This window comes from Cuculus canorus, chromosome 15 (genome assembly GCF_017976375.1).
Source record: "Cuculus canorus isolate bCucCan1 chromosome 15, bCucCan1.pri, whole genome shotgun sequence".
NCBI classification, from domain to species: Eukaryota; Metazoa; Chordata; class Aves; order Cuculiformes; family Cuculidae; genus Cuculus; species Cuculus canorus.
In genome coordinates, this window is record NC_071415.1 from 1,240,776 (window position 1) to 1,255,238 (window position 14,463).

Genomic DNA, 14,463 nt, shown 5'->3' on the forward strand with positions numbered 1-14,463 from the left:
AGTACTGGCCAGCGTGCCTCAGAAAAGGCTGTGGAAGGTGAAGGAGATCCATGGAATACTCATGGAGATGGTGAGGGGCCAGGAGAGGTTCCCCTAGGAAAAGAGAAAAGACTGGGACTCATTCTAGAGCACAGACACTAGAGGATGTGATAATTGTAATTTAAAAAATACTGGGTGGTCTGAAGAGAGTGGATTTAGAGCTTCTGTCCTCCTTGTCTCAGCAGCAGGTGGTAAAGTACAGAGGAAGCAAACAGAACTGGTGAAAAGGGATACTTTCTCCTGGATTTTTGCAGTTAAACTAAGGAACTTAATTCAGTAGATGCTTGTGAGCCTAAAACCAGCAGGATCTAAAGGTGTGGTGTTATATGGCTGGAGGATTATGACAGTAACATTGATGGATTTCTGTGAGAATTAACTGTTGTTCTGGTTTAAACAAAACAGAAACAAAATTGGTCTAAAATGGAAAAGGCAAGGAGGGATTATTTGTAGGACCATGGGATCACTCAGACTGGACATGGCCTCAAGCGGTCTCTAGTCCAATGTGCTGCTGAAAGCAGGGTGAGCTGTGGGGTCAGACCAGGTTCCTCAGGGCTTTATCCAGTCTGTCAGACCTGTTCTGCCTTCTGAAGGGTGCTGGGTGGTCTCTGCCGTGGTGCTGCTTGGGGCTGGGGACGCTGCTGGGGACGCTGCTGAGTGGAGCGGATCCTCAACAAGGCATCCAGCGCACCTGCGTATTCCACTCAGGCCAGTGCAAGGAGCAGAACTGGGCACCATTACAGCTTGTGCTGTTGTGGTCTCCTCCCCCACAGCTTGGGACTTGAGCAAAAAGAGCAGTCAGTACAAAATACACTAAATCCAACCTGTTCCTTCCATTTTCCAGGTTCTGTCTTTCATTCTTATTAGTCCTGCTTTGTTCCATTTTACTGGTCTACATTCACTTGAAGGACACAGCTGGGCTATAGATTTGGCATCTGAGCGGATCGGTAAGTGCTGCTGTTTGTTTTATTTGACCAGCTTTGTGATTTGTTGAGTCCTAAAATCTCCTAAAATGAATTGAATGCTGTGCTGAAAGAAATTATTTTCAAAGCCATTACTTTTCAAGCTCTCCAAACGGGTGCCAAAGCTGCTGTTAGGTACACCAGCAGCAGCAGCTTCAGGATTACTGAGATGCTGAACAGAGCAGGAACCTGTAAATACAAGTCTGGAAAGGGAGAAGGAAGGCACATATATTCTTTGTTAGTTTTGCATCGTTTGTGTGTCTGACTTGGTCTGCCTGGGGCACTGAACATTGATTGCAAACGCAACAGTGCTGATCTGTTTCGAAGTTTAATATCAGGAACTCGCCATAAATAATACGGCAGTACAAACGTGTCTGTGAGAGGTATTTAAAGCTGTGGAGGATGTAAGATTCTGTTTTTCTCCACATGCTGTCTCCTACTCACAAGAAAATGGTCAATTTACAGTGATAACTACACCAAGATTCTGTCCAGGAAAATTGAATTTATGAACTGGCTACATAAAAGTGCAGTTTCTTTCTAACAGGAAATGGCTCCAAGATTCACAGCAAAATCCTCTGCTGGTTTGGGAGCCTGAGTTTAGAATAAATAAATCCATTAACATCTGTAATTGCTTATAGGAAAGGCTGACCCATGAAAGTGTGTAACCAGCATTCCTGAGCCTCGCATGTCTGCAGCCAAGCCATTTGAGAAAACAGTCTCGCATGTGTTTTTCCTGCTTTTTGAGTCTTTCTGTGCCCAGAGCTTTAATGGAGAAACTGAACCACAGCTGCTGCCATTCCAAGTGAAACACTCCGTTTTAGGCTTGAAAGAAATAGGTTTTCGGGAGCAATATAAAACCTCTGGTAAAGCAGCCAGAACCACAATGAACTTAGGATTGGGAAGAAGAGGACAATCAAAATGTCTAAGAATAGAGATCTAGTTTTAATGTTGCCTGGGGGCTGATGGCATTTGCATCTGGACATTGTACCTCGGACTGTTCCAAGTAGTCCCCAGCCAGCACTGCTGTTCTTGTTGTAGCTGAAAAGATGAAGAAACTCATGTGTAAATACCCTTTGTGTAGCCTGTTTACCTTATGTACTTGGTGAGGGTTTGTGAAACAAGCTCAGTGTGATGGTTTATTGAGTACTGGGAGGAAGAGTTCACTATTAGCAGGAGTTGCTAATCCTGGACGCAAGCGGCCATGGAGGCGGGAGGAGAGAAAGGATGAACATATTTAATAGAGTTCTTCTCAGATCTGTCCCAGAAACCCTGCTGAAATACCAGAAACTGCCTTTATTTACTCCTCAAAATGAGATTGGGCTCTTCTCTTCAAAGCTGCTGTGTCGCAGAGCAGAGTTTTACACTCTAGAATAGCTGCTTGATGTGAAGGACGCTTTTTTTCCTCCCCTGCTGCATTCCCTGGTCTTGTGTTCTATAAATGCAGGTATGAGTGCTTTTAAAAAAAGGACAGTCTCAAATCCTGAGCTGCAGTACAAAATTTCAGTATCAGGTGTCAGTTTTGAATGCTTTCTTCTTCTTTCCTAGCGTGGCTTGTGTGTGTCTGGTACAATTGCAATGATGGTGCTTTCAGTCAGTACATGCTTTTTCTAACCTTACAGTTTTATACAAATTCTCTCCTCCTTCAAAATTCTACCCCAGCCCTGTCCCACGGTGCATTTTCATGTACCTTCTTACATTATCACCTTTTTATTTTTTTATTTAAAGGCTCTATTGAGTGTTGTTCTGGAGCCCTGTACCCTATCATGAAGATCCTATGCATGCTCTGCACAAACGGAGGTGCTTAACCTTGGAGAACTGCATTGTCAATGTGTTATGTGTGGAAGCAAGTGGGGCCCTTGGAGAAAGAAAAGGCTCTACTACATGGCTGTGAATTAAGTGTGGAAGAATGAACTGTATGAACAGGGTGCCCACTGTGTTGACCTCGTTGAAGTCTGGAGGATGGAGGTCTTTGAGGTGGCAGGAGGAACTTGGTGAAATTGCAGGTAGTGGAGGCAAACCTGACCCGACTCTGGTACCTTCCCCTGCCCTCCCATCCTCCCAGTGCCATTAGGCCACAGCATTCCTGGAACGTTTATGCCAATGGATGAACAGGACAATGATTTTAAAGAGTTGTGGGCGAATCTTTTGGGTGGAGCAAAGAAAAAAGCTGGAGACAGTGAGGCAGCGAAGAGGGCTAAGAACAGGTCGAAGAGCACTGCAGCAAGAGGCAGATCTAGAACAGGCAAAGGTGCTGCTAAAGGCAAAACCCATCACTTACCAGCAGTGAAGAAGGCAAACTTGCTGCAAGATTTGGGTCCAAAGGAACAAATATCTTTGCACAAAGAAAATAGTGATGCTGCGGTGTGTAGCAGTAGTGAGACTGCACCAGGGGATGGAAAGAGAAGCCCTTTCCCTGCCAGCCAGCTGAGTGCAGTGTCCAGCGAGTGCAGCCAGAGGACTCTGACAGGTGAGTGAGCTGAAGGCTTTCAAGCAGAAAATAGACTGGGACTGAAAACACACTGTAGTTCAGTGGAGCTCTTCAGAAGTCCACCGGTGGGGACTTAGAGCAGCACTGGTCGAAGCAGACTTGCATCTTGTCTTTTCACCTGCACTTAGGTACTTAGTCTTATCCCAGGGTTTAACCTAGGAGCGATTGCTGGGCTGCAGGCAGGTAAGGCGAAGCCTTGGTACAAAGTGATGTGTTGGGGAGTTATTATTTGCTGGTTGTTTTTTTTTTTTTCCAAAAACAGAACTGAGAAAAACACGCTCAAATCATCTAGAAGCAAGCTTAGAAAATAACGGGGGGCTTTTGCACCCAGTGCATCATTGTATTGTGAAATGTATTGCCATGGGATGTTGTCATGGTCAGGAATATAAACAAGAAACATGATGGATTAATTCGTAAATGATTACTCCTTCCATGGTTATTGAACTTGGTGGCTGAAGGCAGTCACCACTGCAGGAAGTCCTTAAACTGGTAAATAAGATCAGCCAGGAAAAGGATTCTTTTGTGCCTGTTCTGTCCTGATCACACTTTCTTAAGTGGCTGTGCTCAGAGGACGGATCCTGGGCTGTGAAATCTTTGGTGCCATTGTTCGCCCTACCCGTAACTGCAGGGAGCCTCAAGCCGAGCAGTGGCATAGTCGGGCGTTGCCTTCACCTGCAGCTTGTTACCAGCTCTCCTGGGCTCTGGGTTCGTTCAGCTCACAGCCTGGAAGTTCGAGTCACAGATAGGGTTTGGAGCCCAGAGGGAAGAACAACAGGAACCACAGGACATCCTGTGGTGGGAATGCGGCAGAGAGTGGGGTTGGGGGGCTGCCTTGCTTGTTGCTCTTGTGAGGGGTCTTCAGGCAAGGCCTTTCTTAATATCGCATCCTCTAAGAGGGTTACAGAGGCATCTAAACCCTACTGTAGCACAGAAGCCTGACACTGTTACTGCGGTTTTCAAGTGTAAAGTCGTGTAATATCATTGTTCAGTTCTTCCCCTAAAAATGGCTGTTGCAAAATAGAGCTGGGCTTGGGCTGCTGTTGGGGAAAGCTTCCCAGCAGTGATCTGGGCAGCTCAGCTGTGTTTAAACAACTGGTAAAGCTCTGGTGTTTCTCTCCCCCTCTAGTAAATCCTCTGAGTAGTTGTTCCCAAACTACATTATCCTTCCATCCTGCTACGCAGCCAGGGACCTGCTCTTCACCCACCTCAAAGGCACCAAAAGTGCGGGTGGCAGAGCTGGTGGTGGAGAGGATGCAGCAGTTCAAGAGGGTGGCACCCGAGCAGCTAAAGCACAGCATGGATGACAACCTGCCAAAGTCTGATGAAAGCCAGGAGCAAAACCCACCAGAGAATGGTACGTTTCTCTCATTAGCTCTTGTACGTGCAGCAGGAGCGCTGTGGGCTGGCGAGAATGGCTTCAGGAGCAGCAGTCCAGATTTCTGGGCTTTGTTCCCAGCTTGCCTAGTGGCTCCGTGTGCAGCACTGAATAAATCACTCTGGATCGCCGAGGAAACTTGCTTTCTCTATTGTTAAAGGACTGTCCATGCTTTTCTCCCAGCTCTTCTCTAAGGCGGAATTAACCTCATGTTAGGTTCCAGAGGGATAATTGTCTTCTTGGAAACAGGTTGAAATTCCAGGAGGATCAGTGAACTTTGTCATCCTTCCCTCAGGACAGGCTTAGGTAGCTGTTAGGTAAATCTGACTCTTTGGTAGCCCCCAGCTTTGGTAGATCTCCAGGCCCTGCATAAGGTGATATGTTCTGTGCGGATGGATTGAATTCACAGCACTTTTACTCTGGGTTGGTTCTTTATGAATCGGGGACCTGCTGGTTCTGTGTGGGCATGAAAATCTGCTGTATTTTAGTACGTAATGTGTAAGAGCCCATGTTCTTCCCAGAAACTTTAGCCCAAACTTACCCTTTATTTGGCTCTGACATGTTAGTTACTGTGAACAAATTGCCAGCTCCTGCTCCCGGGGTGGGGCAGGCCGGGAGCGTTTGAAGGGCACGGTGTGTACTTTTCCTTGTGGGAGATCAGATGTGAGGATGCAAGTAAAAGATTGCAATTTAATAAACCAATAATGACAAGTATAGCAGTTCTGCACCTTCTATACAGGATTCTGAGTGGTCTATCTTAGCTTATCTATCCCTTCTTCAACAGATGCCCACCATCTTCTGTCCATGGAACACGATGGGGCTCTGGCCTTGGCTCTTCAGCAGGAAAGCAAAGAGGACGGCCTGGCAAGCCTGGAGGATGCAGGCTTGTTTTTTTGTCAGATCTGCCAGAAAGATCTCTCAGCCATGAACACAACGCGACGAGAGCAGCACGTTAACAGGTGGAAGACCAGCACGATGTGTCCTTTCCACATCCTCTCCATTAACCTCAGAGACTGCTCAGTCAGCTTAGTGTTACAGGACATGGTAGCGGCATTGACATTTATGGCTTAAATTAACTAGTCATTTTTATCTCAAAGCAGGGGCTGATTGTCTTGCCCTGCAGGGCTTCTGCATGTGTGTGGCGAGGCTCATGCTGCTTTCATCAGCAGCCTGGCAGAGGAGCTGAGGCTGTAAAGGGCTGTCAGAATTAACGAGGACCCACTACTGCGCATTTTAAGATCTTCCGATTTCAGCCAACAGTATGAAGTTTGCTCTATTTTGCTAAGAATTGTTTGTCTAGGATGTCACTGCATATGCGAGCTGCTTTCTGAGGGGAAGTTGATACTGTGTAGAAAGATGTCTAAATTGAAATGAATGCCCTTAATTTAGCAGTTTCCTTAGTGGTAGATATGAAATGCTCTTATATATCTTAATATATTAGGTGCTTTTTGTAGATTAAAAGCCTGTGCTTCTCTATTCAGAAAGTATCAGAAACAGCATATTTGAGTGACTAATTTCTTAGTTGAAGCACTTTCAGAAGGCAAGAGTGATCTAATTCGTCCAGTGCTCCATCACGTTATTGAGCAGCTCACATTCATCGGGGTTGTCCACACCTGCAGCTTGAGAGGTGTTGCTGCTGTTTCTGTCTTCAGATATTTACTGCTGCTGGAGAGGGCAGGGGCTGTAAAACAGTGACAGAGAGTCAGAAAGGCTTTTTGGAGATTGACTCTGCTTTCTGAGCTATTAAGCATGTAATTGTATGATGAAATTACAGGGTTATATTAGCAATGGATTTTTTTGATAGCAGTCATGTGAGGTTAAGCTGTAGACGGATAGGCGTGCTGCGAAGCCAGTAATGACCAGTCCTAGCACATCAGAGGAGAGGTCCCTTACACAGCCCTGTGTGTTGAGGTTTTATGTGTCTTTACCTTATCTGGGATTAGGTAATGGAAGTGAGGAGCAAAAGTCTATTTTAGGAGTGGCTGAGGGCCCTGGGGCTGTTTAGGCTGAAGAAGAGGAGGCTGAGGGGAGACCTCATGGTTCTCTGCAGCTCCTGGAAAGGAGGTTGGAGCGAGGTCGGTGCTGGGCTCTGCTCCCAAGTGACAAGCGATAGGCCAAGAGGAAATAGCCTCAAATTGCGCTGAGGGAGGTTTAGATTGGATATTGGGAAAAATTTCTTTCCTGACAGAGTGATGAAGCCCTGGCAGAGGCTGCCCAGGGCAGTGGGGGAGTCTCCATACACAAAAACTGTGTAGCTGTGGCACTTTGGGACATGGTTTATCAGGCACAGTGGGGTTGGGCTGATGGTTGGACTGGATGAGCTTAGAGGTCCTTTCCAATGTTAATGATCCTGTGATTCTAGGATTCTATAATCAGGGAGTGATTTTTTTCTAACAAGTACTGCAGATCCAGGATTTCCCACCCTGAATCTCTCTGGAGAGGACAGAAAAAGAACAACTAAATTTTTTACATAGTTTTGGCCTACCAGAAATTATTACAAGTTCATCATCCCTCACTCTTGACTGTGGTGTTAATGTCAGCTGCTCCCTTTTCTGTAACATAAAACCCCGTCCTTGTCGGGGGAGGTAGCTGACTTGAAATCACTTGCGTTCTTGACACTGCATGGGGTTGTTCCTACAAAAGGAGTAAGGAGGAGAAGAAGTAGTTGTGTTTTGGTTGAGGAAGGCTTCTCTGGTGGGATGATTCTTTTTTTAACAATGGTTTGTAAGTGAGCTGGAATGTCAGAATGAAAGCAGAAAGAGAGCTTAGGCGATGGGCACGTGACAAAGTTAAAGGAGGCTGTTATCTGCAGTTGCTTTTGAGCGACAGGTTTTTAATATGCCTCTGAGGCCGTGATCTCCATCTAATGGTTACATCTCATGTTCAGCACAGTGCTGGGCACATAGTTCTTGTTTCTTTAAGGGATATTTCTGGCTGCTACAAGTAGAGGTGATTGTGCTTCCTTTTATTTATTATGGTTTCAATCTTAGCATGGACAGTTTTTAAGTCTTCAGAGATAAGATTTGCCGTTGTCTCACAGGTGCCTGGATGAGATGGAAGAAGCACAGATGTCATCCTCCAGCAAGCCACCGGTCCCAGAATGTCCCATCTGCGGGAAGCAGTTCCAAACCGCCCAGAGCCGAGTCAGTCACTTGAAACGGTGTGCTGTCGAGATGGATATTCCTCCTAACCTGCTTCTTCAGGCAGTGCACTTGCAGGCGTCCTCGCTTGGGGAGGCACCTCTTCAGTGTCCCAAGTAAGCTGGTGAAAATAAAAGATGCTGGTTACTTTCTTTGGCCTGAGAGATGTTGAGTCTGCTCCTGGGAGCGAAGGGTAGTAGCAAGGCAGACGCGTAGGCTGGATGCCCTCGTCCAAAGAAGGTCACATAGAGCTGTGACCCAGTACTGGATGAGTAGAACATGGTAGTTAGTTGGAGAAATCATCTTGCTTTCCTTCAGGAGGAGTCAGGTGGTGGATGGCTTTAAAAGTCAGCAGGCAGGAGCAAAATGGGGCATAAATAACCTTATACCGGTTTGTCAGAAACATTTGTGCTCCGTGAGGCAATTACGCAGTAAAGCTGAATGGTGTATTAGCTTATTGAGCAAACCACACAGTATGAGCACACAGGCTCTACAGAGCATCTGTTGGGCCAGTGCCTTGGCTGTTCGGCTTGCGGCTGCCCTGGGTGGGTGTGCTCTACACCCCGAGCCAAGATGGAAGCAGATGTGATGGCTTGAAAGGTGGTTGGTACAGAACTGTGTCTGCTGTCTTGGGTTTGAGTAGAACCTTCAGAGCTCAGTAAGTGGTGCCTGACTGGATTTGTAGAAGAGCTCCTAACTTCTGTGCTGAGGGAAGACCTTTGCCTGTTCCCTGTGGAAGCAGAAAAGTGGGAACGCATTTTCTGGTCATCTTGGTTTTGCCCTACTTCAACTTGTTTTTTCCCTTTTGGTACAAAATCACTCAAGATGGATGCTTACATCAATGCTGTGGGCTTACACTTACGTTTTCCAAACACTATTTTCTCTAAATAGCTCTAAATTCCATGGATTATAAGAAATCCTTTGCTGTCTGCTAGGTAATAAAGTAGTGAATAGTTTCTCATTATCCTGGATATGAAAATCTCTAAACAAGTAGAGCAGCTGGTCAGGAGTGCTCTGTGTTTCTTGTCTGTGATCCCATCGCATTAACTGGGGCTTCCTGCTGCATTCCTGTTTTTCAGCCATCAACCAAGCAGGGCAAAGCGAAAAGGCTCCTCCAAAGAGGACTCAAAGAAAATGCAGAAGAGGGCCAAATTGGAGACTAAGGATGAAGATTTGCTGGTTGCTATGGCAATGTCACGCTCTCTGTTGGAGCAAGAAAAGCAGGAGCAAGCAAAATCCTTTACAAATGTGAAACCAGTGGCTGCTTTGCCAATCAAATGGAAGCCAGGATCAGGTATGTGTTAAAGCGAGCTAGTGTCAAAGGCTGGGTTATTGGGGGAGCAATGTAGAACAGCCTGCTCTTCGCTGAAACTTTCCTGTTGGGTATAGGAGGGAGGACAGCCCTGTTTCTGTGTTATTTAAGCTGTCGGAGCCTCAGCAATACGCGGTGTCCACACACAGCCAGAAAAGTCTGCAGGATGCCCGTAGGTTTTAGTGAAAGCCCTTAGGAGTCTCATGCTTTTTTCACCAATTGAATCTTTTGAATCTGTACAATAGTGTTAAGATAAGCTGTTGTTTTTTGTAAACTGTGGAAGTGAAAAGAGATAACACAACAAGATTATTGTTATTTCTCCTGCGGTGGATTTTTTCCTGTTCATCCTTCTGCAGCTTGGATTAATGCAGCTTTTTGAGCCTTATCTCTCTGTTTCTTTCTGTCACAGACATATGTGTATGCTATTGAGCGTGTACTTCGCTATTTCAGTGTTAAAAAAGGTTTAGGAAGGAAGACAGCAGCCAGGAAAGCGTATTGTCTGCTCTGTAGAGAGGAGATGACTTGTCGTGGCCCTGCTCAGGTCTCCTCCTGGCCTGCAGGTGTTGCCAGCTGGATTTGGGGTCAGGCATCAGTCAGGCAAAAGTAGTCAGACACAGGATTTCCAAACAAAAGCTGCTCAGTGCTTGTGTGTGCTGTGGTTTGAGATCGTCAGTGACCTATACACAAGGAAAGGAGTCCCTCAGGGGGTTGTTCATGGTTTTCTCTCCCTTTTTTGTGAAGCACTGAGATCTAGACAAGTGCTGTACAGACACCATTCCGTGCGTCTGTGTGGATATCGGTTACTTCCATAATGATCAGCCTTTGCAGAGAGGCAACCGCTCCCAGAAGGCAGCAGAGCAGTGTGAGCAGGAGTCCGTCCTTTCTCCTGTGTGGGTGATGTGAGGCTTCAGGCTACCTGTGGAAGTCTTAAGAGTTGCCTTCAGTTCGCAGCTACCTTTTGGTCACCACTGACTACAAGACCTGAAGGAGCTGGGCTCTGTCCAATGAGCTCAACTGTTTGTTTACTTGGGATCCTTTTCCTTTTCTTTTTAAAGAGAAAAAACGGCGTAAAAGAGGCCCAACTGCACCTCCACCATTACTGCTTCAGGACCCGGAGAAGGCCCGCAAAAGGATCCAAGAGCGAGTAGCTATGCTGCTTGCAGAAGAGGTGGAATTCCCTCCTACCCCTCAGCTTCCTGCTAGTAGGATTTTGGAGGATGAATCTGGAAAAGCAACCTGGCTGTTGCCATTGTCCAAAAACAGAGAGTGCTATTTATGGAATATCAGTGCTCTGACAGGACCCTATGACCCTGAGTCGTTCTACACTGCTGCATTAACCCCTCCAATTGTACCCTGGAAGCCTGTGCAGGTGCGATGCTCTTTTGTCTTCATGCTGATTGTTCCGTGGTTCACTTGCTGTGTAACCCTTCTGTTTCCTCCTGTGGTAAACAAGTGATCCCCTGCCTTTGCCTACCCATACTCACTGCTCATGTCCTGTTGTCCCCTGATCTTACACAGTCTACTTTTAGGATCTTGAACTTTCATTTCTCCTGTTTGGAGAGGAGACCAAGGCTCACGTTACCTTTTTGTTCCTTCAGCTTTCAGAAAATAGAACTGATGGGAACAGAGAGTGCAGGGAACCCATTGTGGTCATTTTACCACTAGTTCATCCGTGTTTACAGCAGCCTGGCTCTTGTTTTCCTCCTTGGTGCTTTTCTCTGGCTGATTATAGCAGGAGCCTTGCCCATGTGTTGCGCTCAGCAAGGGTGTGGGTGAAAAGTTTAAGCTGAAGATTGATATTTGTCTTGCACAGAGGAGAAGGTGGGAGCGCCTGGAGTTATAAAGTGAAACATTTGAACTCAGGCCTGCCCTGTGCGTCCCACTGCCTCTTGGTGCACAATAGCCTTGATCCAGTTTAGAGCTCCACCATTTGGTTCTGGTTTTCACCTGGATCTCCTGCCTCTTTCAGTGTTTTTATAAAAAGTGCCTACAGACACAAAGCTTTTGTAGTCTCTCATCCGCTCTCTGAGAAGAAGGATGTCGCTTCTCTTCCTTCTCTCCTTCTTTCCTTGAAGAATTACTTGGTGCTTCTGTTAAAAAAATTACTGTGCCCATATGGGCACTTTATACAGAATCATAGAAATGTTGAGATTGGAAAAGACCTCTAAGCTCATCCAGTCCAACTGTCAGCCCAGTCTCACTGACTCCTAAACCATGTCCCAAAGTGCCATGTTTACACACTTCTTGAACCCCTACAGGGATGGAGACGCCTCCGCTGTCCTGGGCAGCTTCTGCCAGGGCTTCACCATTCTGTCAGGAAAGACATTTTCCCCGATATCCAATCTAAACCTCCCCTGGCACAACTTGAGGCCATCTCCTCTCATCCTGTCACTTGTAACTTGAGAGCAGAGCTCAGCATCCACCTCGCTCCAACCTCCTTTCCGGGAGCTGCAGATGGTAGAGATTTAATACTTCTTCCCTAGTCAGAGCCCAGAGTTTTTCACCGCTTTATTGCAGGCTGAGGCTGTAGTGGAGGGGCTCCATTCTATGAAGATTTTTCTTCTCCAAGCCAGTAACTGCCAGATAAGCTTAAAAATATAAAGTAGGAATGCCTTTAAAATCATGGCACTAGTGTGTTTCCCTCTGATTCTTTCCATTCATGGAAATGACAAAATCATTTTTACTTAGAAATAAACAAAACTGGTTTGATTGGGAAACAGAGACCGAACCTGGAAACCATCAGCTCCAAGGTGAACGTTTGATTTGGTTACATGTAACTGCAAAAGCATTTCAGAACTCAGAACAGAAGCACCTGGAGAGCTTTAGCTGTGACCGTTGCCAGGCGCTGCAGCTATAGTGAAATATTTAGATGTTGGAGTGGGAGCATTTCCTCCATTCTTTCTGTTTGGCAGTTGCCTGCACAGACACGCTGCTGGAGAAACCTCCTCTTCTGCATCTTCTGCTGTAGTTGCCTTTCTTCTGTTCAGAGCTGTCTTATCTCTGAAGGGTCCTTCGTAAAACTAGAGAGCTTTTACTGAAGCCCTGGACCTGGGGAACACTCTGGAATTCTTTACTAGATGTTTCAAAAGTGTGAAGTAGAGACTGTAGTATGAGCTCTGCAAATACATAAAACAAGACCTAATTTATCCTTTTTTGCCCTTCTTTCAATCAGAATCATCAGCCAGAGAACCTTCTGCCATCAGTGGGATCTGATCAGCCAGAAGCGTCCCAGCAAATTGAGCCTGACCTCAGTTCTCATAAGCCCGCTTGCTCAGAGGCTGGAGGCCAGACTTCCGATGAATCCAAACCAGGCCATGAAGATGGACAGTTTTTATCTCGCAGCCAGATGGATGTTCAGACCCTCCAGGACCTGGTTGAGTTGGCCAAGGAAGGACTTACCCTCACTCAGTGGAACCTTGATGTGGACCGCATTCAGGCAGCGGAGCAGCCAGGTGAGTTCAGGCAGTTCATAAGCCCAATCCCTCATCCCTTCAGCTACGCAGAGCCAAACTTTGCACTGCTAGGTTAGGAGAGCCATGATGGCACCCACAGGACATCAATGTTGATTCAAGAGGTGATATTGCAGGGGGACGTGTTTCTGCAGTAAGCTGACGTTCCTGAAATTATTCCTGAGTCCTGACATTTAAGAGACCTCCTGCGCAGCAGATACTGCATTTTATTTTAAAATTCCCTTAAAGATATCAAAGTATTTTCTGCCAGGCCTATTCAACAGCTGCTGAAACACTCATCCCAGCTCTTTGGTAAGTCTTTCTGTTATGTGCACTGTCTTTTGAGGTCTTGAGACAAGAAGGTGAGAGAAAGGTGCAAGAGGGATGATTTTATGTCGGTGCATTGATCTCACAAACCTGAAGCTTATCTGTGCCTGTACAGGGTTGAAAAAACACAACACCTAGAATTCCTCTGTGGGCAGCTCCCTAATGTCCTCAGTCACAGCTGCACGTGGGGCAAACCCACACGTTTCAGAGTCAATGATCTCCCCAGAATGGCCTGGCTGTCCAGCAGCGCGTGTTGTGTCTGCCGTTCACCTGTGAAAGAGAACACGGCTGCTAAGTTCTCCTGTCTGCATTTTCACTTGGGTATAACATTCCTCACTTCCCCTACTAAACTGCAGCAAATGATTGCTGAGCCTGTAAAACCACTCCCGGGGTGTCAGTGGAGATGTCGCTTCCTTGGGGAGGGAAATTGTTTGTGCACAAAAATGTATATTGTGTGTGTAAATGAGACCAGGTGGAGAAAAAACACTGTGCAGACACTGGTGTGGCTGACGCCGTTCCTGAAGCCATTAATTCTTTCTGTTGCTCTGCATCCTGAGCTGTGCGCTCCGTGGGCTACGGCAGGGCTCAGCCTGGCTGGGACCCTGATTTCACTGCCTGCCTCAGCGCACTAGGGCCCACGAGCATTTTGTCTAGGTTGAGATGTGGATCTAGGATGCATTCTGCTAGAATGAGACCTTGGCATGTCCCATCCCGCTCCGTGTCCTAGTTTTTTTCCCACTGGAGGAAAACTGGGATGTGGACGCGGAGGAGCATGCTGCACTCTGCAGTTCCTCCATCTGGATGATGATGGCACACACAGATCTGCAGAAGAACGGTGCTGCTCGTGGCTGAACAGTACTCAGTACCCACAGCCCATCACGGCCCAGGGCCAAACCCTCTGATAAAGGGATGAGTGAGAGGGCGAGCCTTTGACTCAGTCAGGCTGGATACAGCTGCTGGCATGGCAGGGATCCTCTTAGGAGTTCTTACAGCGCTCTGTCTCACAAGTTTTATGTGATTTGTGATGTGCGTTTTCTTCTTTTCCTCAAAGAACCAACTTCCAGTGATATTCCACAGAGTGGCTTTGTCCCCCCATCCAAAGAGAAGAGCCTCCTGACAAGCAGCTGTAAAAGAGTAAGGACAACCGTTTTTTCCCCACTTTTTTTCATATTTATTTAGCACTGTACAAAAGAAGCTATTGCATTTGTGCAATTCATGGAAGTATGGAAAGGGATAGCAAATATTCCATGGAAACAAGGAGCTTTTTAAGGCTGACAGTCCCTTGGGAACCATCATAGGCACAGGAGAGATCAGCACACATTGATGCTGATTGATGTATTCCATTGATGCCCACGAGCAGGCCTGTGGGTTTTC

At 46.6% G+C, this 14,463-nt stretch overlaps 1 protein-coding gene across 3 annotated transcripts in view; it reads left to right on the plus strand.

Moving 5' to 3' along the window:
* SLX4 (SLX4 structure-specific endonuclease subunit) overlaps positions 1 to 14,463 on the plus strand; it is a 33,418-nt gene that overhangs the window by 6,388 nt on the left and 12,567 nt on the right. For all 3 annotated transcript variants that reach the window (XM_054080732.1, XM_054080730.1, XM_054080731.1), the window contains 9 exons: positions 881 to 983; positions 2,724 to 3,465; positions 4,613 to 4,840; positions 5,646 to 5,820; positions 7,902 to 8,117; positions 9,081 to 9,295; positions 10,369 to 10,682; positions 12,486 to 12,765; positions 14,141 to 14,223. In XM_054080732.1, the coding sequence (XP_053936707.1) occupies positions 3,093 to 3,465; positions 4,613 to 4,840; positions 5,646 to 5,820; positions 7,902 to 8,117; positions 9,081 to 9,295; positions 10,369 to 10,682; positions 12,486 to 12,765; positions 14,141 to 14,223 (1,884 nt within the window). In that variant the 5' untranslated portion in view covers positions 881 to 983; positions 2,724 to 3,092. The remainder of the gene's footprint in view (positions 1 to 880; positions 984 to 2,723; positions 3,466 to 4,612; positions 4,841 to 5,645; positions 5,821 to 7,901; positions 8,118 to 9,080; positions 9,296 to 10,368; positions 10,683 to 12,485; positions 12,766 to 14,140; positions 14,224 to 14,463) is intronic.